This window comes from Limulus polyphemus, unplaced genomic scaffold, assembly GCF_000517525.1.
Source record: "Limulus polyphemus unplaced genomic scaffold, Limulus_polyphemus-2.1.2 Scaffold2569, whole genome shotgun sequence".
In the NCBI taxonomy this organism is placed as follows: Eukaryota; Metazoa; Arthropoda; class Merostomata; order Xiphosura; family Limulidae; genus Limulus; species Limulus polyphemus.
The window spans coordinates 146,283-164,864 of record NW_013668179.1 but is presented as its reverse complement, the minus strand read 5'-3'; the positions used below and the strand labels follow the sequence as shown (position 1 = coordinate 164,864).

Sequence of the window (18,582 nt, the reverse complement as noted above, 5' to 3'; positions counted from 1 at the left end):
AACTGTCAAACAAGGTTTCTATAAAATAAGGCCATTATAAGCAGTCATAACAAAGAACACTTGTTGAAGAATGAGATGCACATACATACTTACCACAATGATGTTATAAGCTAACAAACCAGATGATACTGTACCAATTTGATGAATTATCCTTTACAACAGCCTATATAGTGAAATAAACATTTAAAAATTTGTTTCATATGTTATAGGGCACTCTCCATGTATAGTGATGGTCAATGATAGTATTGGGTCCACGTGGACCCCAGATAAATATTAGATTATAGCTACATACTCTGTCTGCCTGTTTTGAAAACACTAGTGTCATATTGATCGAGGGTTTATGCTTGACAATTACATAAATGCATATAAAGTTGTAATGATTTTGTGAGAAGATATACAACCAAGAAAGTTATTAGGGTCCATGTGGACCCCAGGTGTGTTGATGATGGTCAAGCTATTTAGGATAAACAAAAGTAGTTTTGTGTTACAACTTGAAGTCATTTTTGAAAGAAAAAAGGGGTAATTTAGATTTATTTCATATTTTTTATGGTAGTTATGGGGTTGGTCAAATTGACCAAATGCATATAAAGTTAGGGTAGAGAAAATAACAGATAAAATAAAAAATTTTACTGAAAAAAACATTTGAAATTTATTTAGGAGGTTCTATAGATTATGCAAATACAATTTGACAATTTTCAGAGTAAGAAAAGTATTTTTAATATTAACATGAAAATCACTTTACACTCTGAGTAGTCAATGCTTTGATTCCAATTATTCACAGAAAATTTATTTGTGTAAATACTTTATTAAAACTTATGACTTTTTGTTTACAAAACACTTGTAATATTTACTGAAAGCTTGCAAGATATTGTGAAGATACACAAAATATATTAGAATTTATAATATGGAAGCTCTAAAGCTAAATTTGAGGACATGAACTCAGTGAGCTCGTAGCAAGAGAGTTAATATATTCAGCAGTTTTAAATTTGTATATTTTATCATTCATGTCAACAATTTTCTTGTAGTGGAATCAATGTAACCTTGTTTGCAACATGAACAAGTAGATTGGTAAACTATATTCAAACAATATTACTTACCTCTTCGTAGGTAAAATGATGCAGGAAAATAAGCATATATGAGGTCAGTTGAAATGGAGGGTAGAAGACAAGTACATTACAACACAGCATGACAGGCTGAAGTGTCAAAGGAACATAAGAACCATGCAGTCATAGAAACAATATCAGTGAAAACTACAGTTAATGAAGCCTGAAAAGTAATATATAATCCTGACTGAGAGAATCAGAAGAATGAGAACAGTTAATAGCTGATTAGTTCTGTGTTTAAAGGTTCATTTGCTAGTCAGGAATTCAAAGATAGTTCTGAATAATTCAAAAGTTCATCAGAGGACATTCAAACAGTGTCATTTATTATTTTTTATTGTAAAACAGAAACCATTTGACAGTTTCAGTAGCAATCAATATGAAATGTAAATATAATACCCATCATTTTAACAAAATTTAATGTACTAAAAAAATTCCACTAAGAGGTTATATGTTGCAGCTCTTCTGTGCAATGGAGCTGACCATTATGATGGACCATAGATGTATGGATAACAGCTACATTGCTTCAATAAAATGTATAGAATGCTTATTGTGCAAGATGTAAGATAAGTGTTATGTTTTGTTTTGCTCTTTCTCTATCAATAGTTTTATTATGTATGTTTAATTAATAAACATTTTTATGTTAAAATGATTGTGATTGTAATATACTTGAAATAGTGACTAGAGCTTGGTGATTATTGGTATTTGGTAATCAATTAACTGATGGGCTCATTAATCAATTCCTCAAACCATGATATGCATTCCTCTGTACAAACAGAAAAGAATATCATAAGTAGCTCAAGAGTTGACAGTGGGTGCTGCCAGCCTGTTGCCTTTCCTCTAGTCAGCAGTACAAAATTTACAACACTGTCAGATACCCTTAGAAGTTTTTGTATCAAAAATATGGAGAGCAAGTTTGATGGCATTTGGAATCTCACCTCAGGCCTTGAAATCATGAAGCTATGCTGGCCCAACTCTGATACCCATAGTGAGCAGAACGTAGATATCCCATTAAATAGTTTTGTGCTTAACAAAAACAGATATAATGGCAATATTTTGATAACTTAGATAGTTGGAGTAATGGAAAATAATAATCATAATCCCATAATTTTGGTTAGTTGTAAGTTGAATGGTTTTATCACAGTTGATTTCTTCATTGTTTCAACTAACCCATGTGTACAGGTGAGTCAAAGAGTGCAATTCAAAATTTAATTAGACAATTTTATTAACAAGGATGGAGATATGTCAGACTCTTTACTATAACACAGAGTTCCCTCCGTGTTACACAATAGCTCCTCTCTGGTCTACTCAAAACCCTACTGAAGTAGGCCACCACATGTTCGTTTTCACCCACTTTCTGAGACAACACTCCTCCAATTCTGACAATACTAGCATCACAATTCAGTATGTATGGCAGTGAGGGATTTGGGAGCTTTAAAAGTGGGGCTGAGGCCAATTTTTCTTTCAATGTCTTGAAAGCATGCTGGCAAGAAACTTTCCACTAAACTTGACATCAAAATATAGTTTATAATTCAAATTTTAATGTTATATAAGTTTTAGTTTTTTAATTTCAAAAGGAAATATTTAAATAAATTATCAATCGTCACTTCTTTGTATTATGTGACATTTGTTAACTCTAAATTTCCCATTTTATATTTTATTTCATCACCTGTATGATCTTCTGAGTTTGGCATAAATTATACACCCATATTATAGATACTGCTAAGTCATAATGTATCTTTATAACCTCCAAGCTTCTTAGTTTATTAGATACAACTCAGAAAGTGAAACCCACATTTCACACTTTTCCTATCACATCATGTCTTTCAAGAAATGTCAGTAATTATCTCTGATATTTCCTATTGGATTATTTATAACCAATAGAAAGAAAAGATTCTGATTTGCTAAATTTGTAGTTCACTCATGTGCTAGGTTTGGAAATATTTGGATTTTGTTTCATCGATTGTCTTTGTAGTGATTGTCTCAACCAATAACAGAATTTTTTAACCCATTTATAGCTTAGTTAGAAAGCCAGTTAAATTATAGTAGTTTTAGAAATTTTATTTTTTGTGTATGATAATATTTTTGCTCTGAATTGCATATTTGAAATAAAAAAGAATGAAATCTTGGAATGTCAACATCATTGAAATAAAGTAGGCTTACGGTGTTTCATCTTCTGATGGGTAAAAAGGCTAAAGTCAAGACTTGTCTATTAGCAGATGTTAGCAATCATGTCTATCCATCTTTCTTTGTCTCTAGCTAACTGGATGATGTTATTGTCTTTCAGTGCTGGGTTGTCAATCCATTTCCTTGGACTAGTACTGTACGTTGTTCTTTGTTTTTTCTGTCTCTTTTTTTCCCTCAGTTGTTCCTGTCAGTGTTTGATATTCTAAGCCTTCTTTTTGAATGACATGCCCTAGGAGTTTTAACTTCTTTTTATAAGAGATTTCCTTGCTTTTGTACTTTCTAGCACTTTTCCATTTGTAATATTTTCAGTCCATGCTATCCTAAGCATTCTTCTTCAAAACCATATTTTTTGTTTTTCTATGTACAATTTTTATTTATTGTTATAGAAAGAAGTCAAATGGGAAAATTAGAAACTTATTAGCTTAGATAAGAAAATGTAAATGAAATAAAAAGGATTACTTGTGATACTCAATCATAGCATGTACACATCTGCGGTGCATAATAGTAATTGGACATAACATGCTTGTAATTCAGTTGTTTGCTTATACAAATTAATCAGCTGTGATAAATGACTTTTGGCATACTTTGAAAGTCTAAATGCAGCTGTAAAAGAATAAAACCAAATGAACCTGATTTTGAAAATTTATTAGCTTTGACTAAGAATAATTAATGTGCATATGAGATCCCTTCAGTGGGTGCTTCACGAATGATGCAACCTTGCTAGGGATCCTCTTTCCATCCCCATTTCCCTTCCCACTTCCCTTTGACATGATCTGCAATGGTTGCTGGACAAAGCCCATACATTGGTGGGTGTGCTGCTCCCCCCCTGGGATGTCTGGATCTACATATTTTTATGGACGCACATCACATTTACCTTATAGCATGTCATATGGTGGGTGTTTTCAATCTAGTCGCAGATCATCTTTTGCTCCCTGACCAGATGTATCCAATGGAGTGGGCATTAGGTCCACTTGTTTTCAGGGATCTTTGCCATTGGTATGGTTCTCCCCACTTAGATCCCTTTGTCATGTGCCTTAATACCAAGTTGCCCCTCTTTTGATCACCTGTATCGCATCCACAGGCTTTGGTGGACGATGCCTTCAACCAGGATCGGTCACACAAATATCTTTATGCGTACCCTCCCATCTGATTGCTCCATCAGATGATTTCTCTGTCCAATCCACTCCTTGTCGGGTCCTCCTGATTGCTCCATATTGGCCAGCTCAACCTTGGTTTCCAAGGTAAACAACATCTGTTCCTTTCATCAACCTCGATCCCACAATCTACATCGCAATCTCCACATCCTGCATCTTCACACCTGGCTTTTGTTCAGTCTTTGGTAAGATGATTTGGTTTCACATGTCAAGTCGCTTCCTTGTTAGCTAGTTCCAAATGGCCGTCTCACTTTTTCCCTCGCTTCTTGTCTTCATTGTTGGATGGAAGGGATTCTACAGTTCGGCACATGGACCACTCTCAGTACGTTCATCTCCCATTATCTTCATCATGTCAAGCTTTCGTCTACCACCTGTGACTGTTCTCAAGACTTTGGTGTGACTCTAACTGATAAGTTTTATTCATTCTTTTTTTTCAGGGGCCTTTATCTCCCTTTTTATCACATGGATCCTGCTCTGTGGTGAATGGCGCCTGACCAAGTGTTCTTTAACTCTAAATCTGCACTGTACAGCCATGTTGAATCATGCTTTATTTTCCATGGCTACGCATGCTAACTATCGAGATGGGGTGTTCCACAAAATCGCTTAAAAATAAACATGCCTGGACTGTACCACCTATAAACTGCATGGGTAAAGCAGTAGGGATTGCTACCCATCCCTGCCATGCCTTGAGGGAATAACTCAGTATAGTCTGGTTTTCAAAATAAGGTTTTGTGGTCACCCATTCCACTCTCTCCGGTGACTATGTGCCTTCGGACTCTCCACTGCATTGTCACCCTTCTTTCCTCGAGTGGAGTATGGGAGACCTTATCACTTTCCAGTTCCAACCTGCTGGGGTGGTTGACCGTGGAGGCACCCTCCTGAATGTGTTCCACAAAAAAAGGGCAAGAACCACTCACTTGAGAGTAGGGCAGTGGTGTTCTGCTGGTGTAGATGAGACGTGGCTTCCAGAGGAGTTGAGCCATCTCTTTTCTGGAAGATGTGGCCTCCTGATACCAGTTACACAACCACTGAAGTTGAACTGTCGCCTTACTGCATGACGTGGCCTCCAGAGGAGTTGAACCGTCACCACACTGGATGATGTGACCTCTTGATACCATCTACACAAGCACTGGAGTTGAGCCATCACCTTACTGGTTGATGTGGCCTCCTGATACCAATACCACATGGGAGTTGAGCTGTCACCTTCCTGGATGACATGGCCTCCTGATACCATTTACACAACCACAGGAGTTGAGCCATCACCTTACAGGATGACGTGGCCTCCTAATTCCATTTATACAAACACTGGAGTTGAACCGTCACCTTTCTGGATGACATGGCCTCTTGATACCATTTATACAACCACAGGAGTTGAGCCATCACTTTACAGGATGACGTGGCCTCCTAATTCCATTTACACAAACACTGGAGTTGAGCCATCACCTTACTGGATGGCATGGCCTCCTGATACCATTTACATAAACACTGGAGTTGAGCTGTCAAAATTGCAGCTCACCCCTTCGATTGGGAGACCTCATTCTACCTTGTGAATGTTGGTACCCCACGAAGAGGTTTTGGATTAGAGTGAACCAATCACCACAAGTTTTCACATGAGTTGTCTATCTTCCTCCCCCAAGTACTCCCCCCATGTCATAGGTCACAGCGGTGGTACGTGGGATTGTTATGGTTCTATTCTTGACTATCCCTCATTCTTTTCTGATGGGGATGTTATTGCCTTTGGATGATGCTGCCCTCTGCCACTGTTGATGGAGTTGATTCCTTGCAATACACATCCTTTTGATACCAGATGCCAATTCCCAGATTAATAGATTAGAGATGATCCTCGTGTTATACCCAGAAATCGGTGCTAGTCTTAATCTCCGATTCTTGGGTTTCAGGTGAAGATAGTATGATCCTCATCTTACCCTTGCATGGATGTCGCTACCCCACGAGGAAGTTTTGGATGTAGTTGACTTACTGAGTACGATCTGCCGTGCCCTAGCCACTCTACACCTCTCAGTTTTTGCCCTTATGTCTTACACATTCCAAACAGGGGCAAAGAGTACACCTGGCTCAGAAGTGGTGCAGTTCCCCTCTTTTGATCTTTGAATCTATATCTCCCATTGTAAGGGGTATCGTTCAGATGCCCCTTAGGGGTTACTTCTTTCGTTCTCTTGCACCAGTCTCTCCTCTTTCTCAGTGTGGGATTTTAACTAAGTTATAATTTTCCTATGCTGTATTTACCTTCCTCCTCACTTCTGGTGCTCACACCTCCTGCTAAACTTCAAAGTGAAAGGAGTGTAGAGGGAGTCACATGCATCATGTGTGCATATGATGCCAGTATTGGTTAAGAGATGACACATGATGATTTACATGAGAGACATGTTCTTGTACAATAATGTAATCATTCACCTGCACAATTCACGTTAAACATGCATGCCACTAGCTTTGAGCTAACTCCCACCTTCAATAGGCAGACACACAAAGGATATAACTATTCTGTGTGTGAAAGTGAGGATCTCTGGGAAATACATTTTTAGATTTGTAAAATATTAACTTTAAGTTACATTTTGTGATCACTCAAATATTATAAATGCAGAACTAAACAATAGTTTCCACATTAAAAACCTGAATATTTGTGGTATGTTATTCACACTGATAAGTCAGTAATTCCAAACAGTTTGTATAGGAGTTTTATATATGCTCAATATTAATAATAATATGGTGACAAAATATTTTTTTAACTAATATGAAAGAATCAGCCAAGAAGTAGAAGTACCTGTTATCTGATGATTTTATCGGATACTTGAACCCCTTCCCTTATGAAAGACTTGTCTTTACATTTAACATAATTTCTGTGTCCTTGAAGTTTGTGTGTGTGTGTATAAGGGCAAGTAAGATAAATAATTGACTTAGAAAGAAAGGTTATATGATGCAAGTCGACCCTGCTATGCTTCAGCTTCAGACATCGTGTCTTCTAGGTGAGATTTAATTGACTTTAAAAGAAAGTTTATTTCAGGGAGTTGCTTAGCAAGAACATCTCTAAACTCCAACATCTTGATGTATCATTAAATTTTATGAACTTTTATTATGACTTAATGATGATTGATAATATTCAGTTTTGTTGCTACAGATAAATATACATTATTTATATTTCTAGCTACAGGAGAAGCTGATTTCTTAGAAGAAAGATCTTTACATACCTTTTTGAAGTTTGGTGTAACAAAGGAAGAACAAGAAGAGAACTATGATGGAGAAACAGAGGAGGCTGAGGTAATTTGTCCACTAAAATCTTTCATAATATGCTTATTAAAGTGAATTAATTATGTAGTTGTAATGCTGTCTTGAACTTCACTTAGTTTGTATATGATCAACAGTGAAGTGTTTGTAGTGAGAATGTGAAGGAAGTTACTTCAAGTTTGGTAGAAATTCACTTTGTTTTTCTTGTTATAATATACATCTTGGCTCTCCAAAGTTCTTTGCTTACAGCTTATTTTATACTTATTATTTATGGTAATCAAAAAGTATTTCAGTTGCAAGATAAATTTTAAGATTTTGAGATTTACTATTTTTCGAATACCCTGACTCTATCACGTGTTTGAATTGAAGAGTGCTTTATTAATTAGCTAAAGCATTGTAAATAATATGAAGCATTGGCTTTGAGTTGTTAAGTGTGCTATATACTGGAGGTTATTCACAGTGAGCTTCTAAGACAATATCACACCTCTTCCCACTCTGTAGCTGTCTTCCCTGTGTGTCAGCCGTAGAGACTTGCATGCTACTAGCCTTTAGTGAACTCTCACTTACTCTCATGAGGTTTCTTGTGAATTACGCTTCTGCATAATGTCCTATGCAACAAAAGTTTCCCACCAATAGGATGGCTACACACCTCTATGCACAACAACACCTTCGATTCCCTTGCACTTGAGAACTTCATTCTTCTCCTTGGCACTGTATTAACCACACATCCATTAAATTTCTGGTCTGTTTTGAATTTCATAAAATTTGCATCCTTAACAAAACTTTGATTTTCATTTTATTGAGCTTTTGTTTCAAAAACTTTAATGTTTATATTGAATTCCCAAAGGATGGTGATTTATATTTGGTTCCGAGTGTGTAATATTGTTCACTCTTCGGTCTTATTTTGTATGCAGCTATTAGGTTTTATGCTATTTTCTTTCTCTTATTGCTCTTTTCTTATGTCCAAATGCCTTGTTCTTCTCATGTTCCTCATTTTGTCTTTATGTGTAGTCTTACTTCCTTTCCTCAATTCCTTGTCTTAGGTATCTATCTGACCAGCTTGGATATCATGCCCCTTACCTTCTCTGAGAATTCTAGTACTCCATTTGGATCTTTTTCTCTCTTCACCTTCTGTATTCCCTCTCCTAATTCTTACTATTTATCTGAGGCACTTCTTTGTGCTTCTGATGACTTCTGTAGGTTTTTGCTCTATTCTCTGTTTATTCTGTTCCAATTCTGCTTTCTCTCTCCATACTTTGTTCTGCTACTGTTGGACTCATTGGGTTGGATTATTTCCCTCTTTCCTGTACCCCTTCCTTCTTGTCGTGTATCTCTTGTTTGTGTAACTCCATTTCTTTGTACAGATGTTTTCTGTGGTGTTCTTTTTCCCCTGTTAATTTGGACTGCTGTCATAAGACTTCTGTCCTCAATACCTTCCCAAGTTTTTCATCTTTCTTAACCTTGCCATCTACTCCTATATCTCTTCTACTCACCTTTCCATTCTGGATTCCAGACCTTCCTCTTTATGTTGTATTGTCTACCAGTTGTCTATTTTGTTCCACTTCGTATAAATGACTCTCACACATGTATAAATATTTAGTTATCTACCTCTTCTTCTGCTGTTTGTTTCACTTTCTGCCAGTGGCCATTTTCAATTTCTTCACCTTCGTCTCTTTTCTCATTCCCCTTCTTTTCCCATTTCTTTTTCACCTCCCTCTGTCCCCCTCTACAGTCTTTTTCACCAAGTCTGCAGTTGGCCATGGTTGCTGTGTTGGACAGCTCCCTACACATCTTTCTCGGCCTGTCATCCCATTGTTTTCCGTACTTACTCCTTTGCTTTCATGTTTTCCCAATTCTTGCTCTTTCCTTTGACTCAACATTGGCCCCTCATATATTCCTTGGTATCGTATGGACCTTTCCCTACCATATTCACAGCCTGGGGCTGGCATTCCTTTTCTCAGACTAATTCCTTCTGTTAGTCCATTCATGATGTTTCCTCTTCTCTTACTTTCCTTTCTCTCCTCTGGCTACTTGGATGGGGTGACTTAACCTCAGATCTATGTCCTTTCTCACAAACATTCACTGTTCGGTATTTTTGGATGTTTTTTTCTTCTCCTGACTCAACCAAGTTCAGCCTATTTTTTCAGCCTGCAAGCTATGGCATATCTGGCCACGAGGTTTTACACATCTCTTTCTCTTCCTACACAGGAAGTTAATTTGCTTTCAGGGACTCTGGCTTCCGTATAACCCCTCATTCCTTTGTGGACAGCAACTTTGGACCTTATAGACCTATGGTTTTTATTCTTTTCATTCTTGGGGTCCCTTTTCCCCTTGTGAGCATCTCTATGGGATTCTGTCTTGGTGATTGGGTCATGCCCAGACTACTTCCTGCACTTTTTCACCACCTCTTATATAGGATCTTTCCCTTCTTCAACAGTTCCCTCTCTAATGAGGGCAAAACTTCGGACATTTTGATGCTGGTCTTGCATTCCATCCACATCAATGGGCTTGAAACTTTCTCTCTTCTTCGGACATGTTCCTCTTCCTGCTGCTACTGATGAATCACAAGGAAATGTTCCACACAGTCTCTTACATTATAGTTTCTTGCCCCAACCATCTATGAATTTCCTGTTTCTGGTCCCTTTGCCTTTTTTGCATTTGACTTACAACTCTTAGCCCATACATATCAGGTTAATATTCATGCATATCATTTGCCCAGAACTTATATCTTGATGGAGGACCACTTCTCTCGCCTTCTATTAATGGAGTGATCTTTACACCCCAGGTCTTTCATGGGATTTGCTCTTGGTTGGTCACACCATTCTTTGATACATTTGCTACCTTTCAGAACTCTGGGCTTTCTTCTTTATGGTCAGTTATTCCTTATCCTTCAGCTCTGTCTGCTGATTTTCTTAGCCTATCCTGGTCTCACCTTTTTCTATATGCCCATTCCTATATTCATTTCTTCCCCTTAATCCCTCATTTTTACACACTACTTTCCTTCTCAAATTTTGTTGTTGGCACCTCTTTACACAGCTCATTCTTGGTCATTTGGACTCCCCTTTCTTTTCTTAATTATCCCCCTATAACTTGTTTCACACTCACATCTCTTCTTCATTGAAGGTTATCTTAGCACCTCTTTGAACATGTAATTTGCCCAATCTTTCACCTGTTGGGCTGGTCTTTTTACTTTTGTGTCACTCTTATTGTTGCATTCTTGTCATCCTTCCACCTCCTTTTTCTATCAATGACTTTGGTGTGTCTTTTGTCATCCAACTCCTTTCTTCCTGGCAGTCATCCTGTGACCACTTTTCAGCCTTTTTTCTTGATTTTTCTCCTTTCCCAGTATCACAAGGTGTTTCTTCCCCTGTCCTCTCCATTCTGTTCTGCTCCTTCTTTTTCCTCCACCCTGCCCTATGCCTGACTGAGACCTTCATGGGGCTTATGTGATCTGGCACATACCCTATTAAACCCATTGTCTTCCTGCCTTTTGTACCATCTCTTTATCCTGGTTTGTTTTGTCCTCCTCACTTGCTATTACTTCTGTTTGAATGTCTACCTTATTGTTGCTTCTAGCACCCTTTTCTACTCTACTTCTGTATTCCTCTCCCCAGTCCAGTCTTTCTTTCCTCAGCTTTTAACTGCTCAGGATCTTGCCCGTATTTTTTTCCTCTCTCTTTTCCTTTTGTCTCTTGTCTATTGGACTGTTTGGTGTGCGTATTCACAGACCTTCTTTTCTTCTCTCCTCACTGGTAGGGTCTGTTACCTCCTTCGGTTGGTATCTTTGTCTGAAGTTGAGGATGCTAGCAGACTCTTTCACACTTCATTGCATTTGATTTGTCATCTTTCTCCTCCTCTTACATCTCTTCTTCACTGGGCATAGGATGGGCTCCACATATTCGTCTACCCTACACTTTCTGGCTGTTATATCTTTTGATGGTTTGTGGCTTCCGCAGGTCAACATTCTTCTATCAACCCAAAAATGAGACAAACTTGCAACAGTACATTAAAAAATATACAAAAACACTTGCTGAAAACACAGGTGACTTTCATGATATATTACTCACTCAGTTACACCACCATTCTCAATTAGCCTTGAAAAAGAAAGGTCCACTTTTTAAAAGCACTCGGGTTATAGTTTTTATTATTATATATTTGAGAAGGTTGCACTGTTTCTCTTTCATAGGATCTGGTGGTGCCTCCCAGGGTATACTTATCTCTTAAAATCCACATTGAGCCAGGATAACAGAAAGCACTTATACCATCTGCCCTGGCTCCTTATATGCCCACTGTGAGATGGGTTGTTCTACTAGATCACTTTAGGTATTCTTATGGTATACCTTTATATTTACCTTTTTACCCTATCTGGACTGTACCTATTCCATAGACTATCATGCTTGTGCTTGCTGGCTTTTCAAAATAGTGCAATGAGTGACTGTGAAATCCTGTCTTTAGTAAAAAACCTTTCCTGACTGAAGGACCAATGGGGATCTGTACAGTTTCTCCAGGTCTCCCCACCATCAGCTCTCCCCTTTCTCATTGAGTGAATCATGGGAGACCCTTTTCACTTAATAGTTCCTAGCTTCAGGGGTGTTGGATCACAGAGAACCCTCACAGATTGGACTCATACAATGGAGTGTTATACAATAGAGTACCAATATGTTGGGAAGTGGGGCAGTGGTGACACTGTCAGTGTAATGCAGGTCATCCCTGATATAGCTTCACATGACACTTGTGCCTTCCTCCTGCAACCTTACTCTGTTCAGTTGAGTTGAGGTGAGCACACACTATGATGTTGTGTCCTCTTCATTCAGCCAGTCTGTTCAGTAGAGTTCAGGTGACCACTCACTAGCATACATCCTCCTAGTGTCCTCCTCCTGCAGCTGATGTTTGTTCAGTTGAGTTGAGGTGTACATGTACTATACCAATCTCTATGATATAACTTTTGTGCCCTCCTCCCACAGCTGGTGTCACTTCACTGAAGTCTGACAATAGAGCTTAGCTCACAAGGTACAGTCTGAATGTATCTTAACCATGCAACACATATAACTCCCTGACCTCTTGTGTGCAGCTACTCATATTTTCATGTTCTTATTTTGACCATCCATGCAACACATGGGGATCATTTGCTTCTTCCTCCCTTTTTCCTGTCCATTCTGAATGAGATGAGATACATTCTCCAATATATATTTTTCAATGGAACCCCTGCCATTTGGTGTCACACTCCATGGGCTTACTTTGGGTACTCTCTGAAGGTGGCTCATCTAGGTAAATCTTTCCACTGACGCCTCTGTCACTTCAATATGGGATTCTAGCTAAACTGTGTGAAAATGTATGGTATTGTCTTGGAAGTTAACATTTTCCTTACCTGAAAATGTATATCTCATAGATAATAACCTCTGCATTCACATTCCCATCCAACCTTCCTACTTCCAGTGCACCTTAGTATTCTTTGCCTTGTCAAAGAATGAAGATCTCTAATGCAAATGCATAGAGGCGTGTTGCCCTCTTATTGGTGGAGGGCTTTTGTTGTGTATTGATATCATTATGCAGTGGCATAATTCATAAGAAATATCATGAGATTATTTAGGAGTTCATTAAAGGCTAGTGGCATGCAAATCTCTAAGGCAGACAAGTGTGAAGAGGTGAGTATCTATCAGAAATACTTTTTCAGATTAGGAAAATGTTAACATTCCTCTCATAGCTCAGTCAGATCAATGACCTACTCAATAAGGAAGAGACTCATAGGCCTATTGGTATATTACCTACTGGTAAACACACTCATGCTTTGTAGCTCTTCTTCTTCATTGAGACTTACACCTTGTCTGTAGTATGTGGTTTCTCAGTTGTTTAGGTTAATTATTAAAATAATGATATAATGTGATGAATGTTGTCTGCTCCATGCTTGGACCCATAATGGTGTTGATAACGTGATGAATGATACATACCTATTAGATGGTGATGCACGAGAAAACCTTTTACACCCATAATTGGAAAAAATAAATGATGGAGTGCTTTATACTGAGGTTTTTAACTCTTTGAACGTGGGCTTGGTCCCTGGGACTGACCTCATAACTAATTTGTGTTTGTTAGAGTTTTCATGCTGTAACTTTTAAATGAGTAAGCGAACGTTAATGAAATTTGGCAGTTTATCAGTAAACATTACAATGCTTTCATACACAAAATATCTAATTTTTTTAAGTCTTAAGGTTTGAAAGCAATGTTTCTCTCATGCCCTTTTTTCCTTTCACACATCTTGCCTATCTGTCATGCAAAGTAATTTTCATCTTAACATTAAAAATACTTTTATGCATCAGAACATTTCTAAATTTCACATGTGAAATCTTTATATTGTCCAGATAGTCATCAAATGTTTCTTAAGAAAAAAAACTTTATATTTTATGTCTTACTCTTAGTAATTAATCTCTGTACGAGTTCAGTAGATTAGACCAATCTCGTAACCACCATAAAAAATTAGGAAATAAATATAAATTATGCCTCTTTCATTCTAGAATGAACACAACTTATAACAGAAAACATAAATATTTAGACTAAATAGCTTAACACTCTCAATATGGGCTCGTTCAATATGACCGACCGTGTGACTTTTTTTTTGTACTTGTTTAAAGTGTTTATAGATTTAATACTTATAACTCTCAATATAGTGGGCATATCTTCCAGAGATTTTAGCAGTTTTTCAGTTAATATTACAAGTCTTTCACATACAAAAAGTCATATTTCTTAGAGAAGTATTTTTAATAAAATAAAGATTTGTTCATGAATATATTGAGTACTTGTTTTCAATAGTCTATGTGCAAAGTAATTTTCATGTTAAAATTAAAAAATACTTTTCCTCATCTAAAACATCTCAAATGTCCTTTGTGTAATCCCTAAAACCTCTTAAATGCATTTCAAATAGTTTATCTGTTATTTTCTCTACCCTATTTCAAAATGGAATTGGTCAATTCGACCGACCTCATAACCAAAAAAATCGAAATAAACCTAAATTACCCTTTCTTTCTTTCTAGAATGACTTCAAATTGTAACATGAAACTACATTCGTTTATCCTAAGTATCTATAAGTTCGTAACAGTATACATCTATTTATAATTAAATTTTATTGTTTTATTGCTCTTTGAACTGTGTCTAACTACTATCAGTGCCATTATAAGTTGTAAATAATAATTTTCATAACCCTCAATTTTGTTTGGTTACAGAGCCATCAAATAGAAAATCAGATCCTTTTTGCTACACCCATCTGTCACATCCTCTTTTTCAGCATTTGTCAATAGCTCTCTCATACCTTTAATACTGTATTATTTTGAACCAATAGAAGGCAAATATTTTCATCTATTAAATGATGTATTATATTGCATTGTTTTCTGTAGAGAAAAATGTTAATTACTCTTATAGTACAAGCTTCGTTCCCACGGGAAACACATCAATTAGCTTGGATAAATTTTTAATGGCTCTTGTGGCATAGTTAGAAAACGAGAAAAATTTATATTTAGGGGACATTGTCTGCTTTTTTGTATGTTACTATTCTATGTTCTTTAGTGCATTATTTAATTAAATAAAAATTATTTAGTCCACTTCTACCAATAGTATCAAAAAGTAGGGTTAAGTGTCATTAACAGCAAATAAAAAGAAAGCCAAGGTAAGTATTTTATTTCTTGTTTTTCATGTGTAATCTTTATTTATTATTATAAAAGTAACTAAAATATAAAAAGTAGGAAACTCTTTAAATTAGTTATGGTTAAATTAGGTAAAATAAATAATAATAACAATAATTTTTCATGAGGCACATATGCAAGCAGCTTGGAGTAGCTCGTGGGTAATGTAAATCGATAGTGTAATATGAGCTATATGGCTCAAGTGATTTACAGTTTATAATGGTGTGAATACTACTGGTACTCTAGTATTAGTTAGACACAGATCAATGTGCAATAAAACAATATAATTTCAGTTTATATAAATATATACTGTTATGAGTTTAAAGCTACTTAGGATAAACAAATGTAGCTTCATGTTAAAATTTGAAGTCATTCTAGAAAAAAAAAAAGGATAATTTAGATTTATTTAATTTTTTTTGTGGTTATGAGGTCTGTCAAATTGACTAACCTTGTATAGAGTTAGCATAGAGAAAATAATAATGATAAAATATAAAGTTTTACTGAAAAAATGTTTGAAATGCATTTAGGTGGTTTTAGTGATTATGCAAATGACATTTGAGATTTTTGAGATGAAGAAAAGTATTTTAAATCTTAACACGAAAATTATTTTGCACTTGAACTGGTCAAAAGAAGTTATATTCACAGACAAATCTTTAGTGAAAATACTTTATTAAAAACTGATTTGTAATATTTTCTAAACATCTGCCAAACTTTGTGAAGATACACATACTGTATTATAAGTTATACCTCCGCTGACACTTACAGGTATTTCTTAATCTTCATCTTTGCCATCTAAACTTCGTGTTTACTTGCTCCAGTCTTTATACCTCACTCAACTGCACTTGGCAATATCTAATTTCAAAACTTTACAAAAGCCCTCAAACGCCCTCTATGTAGGTACTGTATATAAGCACTGTCAACAATATAATAATTTTTTCTCGACAAAGTACTAGTGCTAGGAGTTTTGTGGTTAACCTTCCCCCTTTTAAGCATTTTGACAATAATTTGGTGTGTTTTTTTCTTTCCTGTTGCCAATATTTCATTAGTTTTCTTTTGCGGTTAAAGAAAATGTGGGTATGAATCCCCATGTAATGGTTACTGGCATGGGGGTTAACCAGACCTTGTCCATTCCTCATTCGATGTGTGGTGGTAGTCAGCGGTCTGAGGTGGGGGGAGGGTCCACTCTTGGTGGAGGCTGTCTGTTACATTATTCACAATAAGTTGGTGTCCTTCATGCAACTCGGGGATAATTCCCCAGGAGTTCAGAGTTGGCTTTTCATCATGAACCTGAATATACTGGGGAGAATTTAGACATTGTTTTCTGCTCCTTTTTTCTCTAGAGCTGCCTCTACTGAGGGCTTATCTCATCAGCCATCTTCTGCCTATTTTCTACAGTTAGTTACCAAGTTTGTGAAGCTTTGGAGATTCACCCCCTTGCTTTTGAGTCTACTTTGACTTGTTGTCAAATAGATTTTGGGGGGATTACTTAGTTCTTCCTCCTTTCCCTGATATTGCTGTGTATGCTGGAATGTTTGCAATGCAATTACCAGAGAATATTGCTATGCCTTGCTTCCCTCATTTATCAGAACAACATGCCCTGGCTTATCATCCTTTGGCTGTAGTATAGTTGGACACTCAACTGTTGGATTTGTTGTTGGATATACAGAGTTCCAGGTTAGAACCTGTTAGCCCTCTTACCAGATCTCCATTTTCGCAGATTCATTTAACTCTTACTACTGTATTATGATACCCCTCTTCGTGAATTCTGAGAGGTGCCCCTTTTTCAGCCTTACTAGTTTGCTGGAGTCCCTGAAACTTTCAAAGCCCGATTTTATATGGCACCTTTGCACTTTTCTTTATCGTCATTGGCTGCTCGCCTCTCTTCTACTCCAATGGATAATTTTGGAGGATCGATCAATCGTGTGTCGCGGCCTCCACCTTTGACACCTCATCCTATTGGTTTACAAAATCGGTTCCATCTGTATTCTCGGGGATCTTCGAAAGGTTGGGATGGCATCAGTGTCTACCCATTCAGAAGGTCGATCCCATTTATCCAGGATTCTATTCTCATCTTTTTTCTGCTGATCAAGAACACTAGAGATTGGTGTCTTATCATCAATCTTTCTTGACTCAATTCCTTCCTACAACCTCCTCGTTTCACCATGGAATCTCTTCTCAACTTCAATGGCACTTCACATCAGATCTTGTGATGACCAAGTTTGATGTTACAGATGCCTACTTTCACATCCCTATAGCAGAGTATTCTCGTCGTTTTCCACATTTTTTGCATGAGGACCAGATGTAGCAGTTCCAAGCTCTCCTATTTAAACTTGCTTCAGCACCATATGTTTTCTGCCGAGTAGTATGGGCCTTTGAGCAGAATCTTCATTTTCTGGGTCTGTGCACACATTGCTATTTGGAAGATAGACTTCTTTTGACACCAACCTGTCATATTGCCACACTACATTCACAGGTTCTCCTTTCCAAAGCAAGAAGGGTGGACTTCATATCAGGTTGGAAAAATCCATTCTCTCACTAACTCTTTACATGATCTATCTTGGGGTGTTTTTCTATATATTTTGAGTCGAGTTCAACCTTCTCCCCTCAGACTTCATGCCAGGGAAGGGATTGTCAGGCATTTGCTTATGTCATCTTTTCCCACTGCATGGATGGTTTTGTCTGTTTTGTGGATTTGGGCTTCCCTAGAATCCCTCATATCATTGAATCAGCCCCATATGAGATCCCTTCAGTGGTCATTTTGTGGCCAGTGGCCTATGCATACTGATCCTTTGGATCACACAGTCTCTTTGCTCGAACAATTTGCAGATCTCAAGTGGTGGCTAGATAGGAACAACATGAATATTAGGGTCTGGATACCACCTTCTTGTATGGAAATCCATCTCTTCATGGATGCTTCTCTTCACAGATGGAGGGCCTCTCTTCTGGGGTGGGCATTCCAGAGTATTTGGACCGACTACAAATCTATCTTGCATATCAACATTCTCAAACTTATTGCAGTACATCTAGCGATGATTCCAGGTTTTCCTCTCTTGCACGACAAAATGGTCATGATTCATTCTGACTACTCTACAGTGGTTTCATATCTTTCTCGTCAGGGAAGTTCTCATTCTTGAGGTTTTGGTTTTGGGGCTTTGGATCTTCTTTTTCAGCTCATTCCAATGACATCCATCTTTTGGCCTGTCATGTGCCAGGGGTTATGATTTTGAT

The 18,582-nt window shown here is 37.2% G+C and overlaps 1 protein-coding gene across 1 annotated transcript in view; it reads left to right on the top strand.

Annotated features, from left to right (window-relative positions):
* The window catches only part of LOC106467326, an 87,948-nt gene that overhangs the window by 4,118 nt on the left and 65,248 nt on the right, over window positions 1-18,582 (top strand). The window contains exon 3 of the mRNA XM_013927671.2: window positions 7,602-7,714. Coding sequence (XP_013783125.1) covers window positions 7,602-7,714 — 113 coding nt within the window. The remainder of the gene's footprint in view (window positions 1-7,601; window positions 7,715-18,582) is intronic.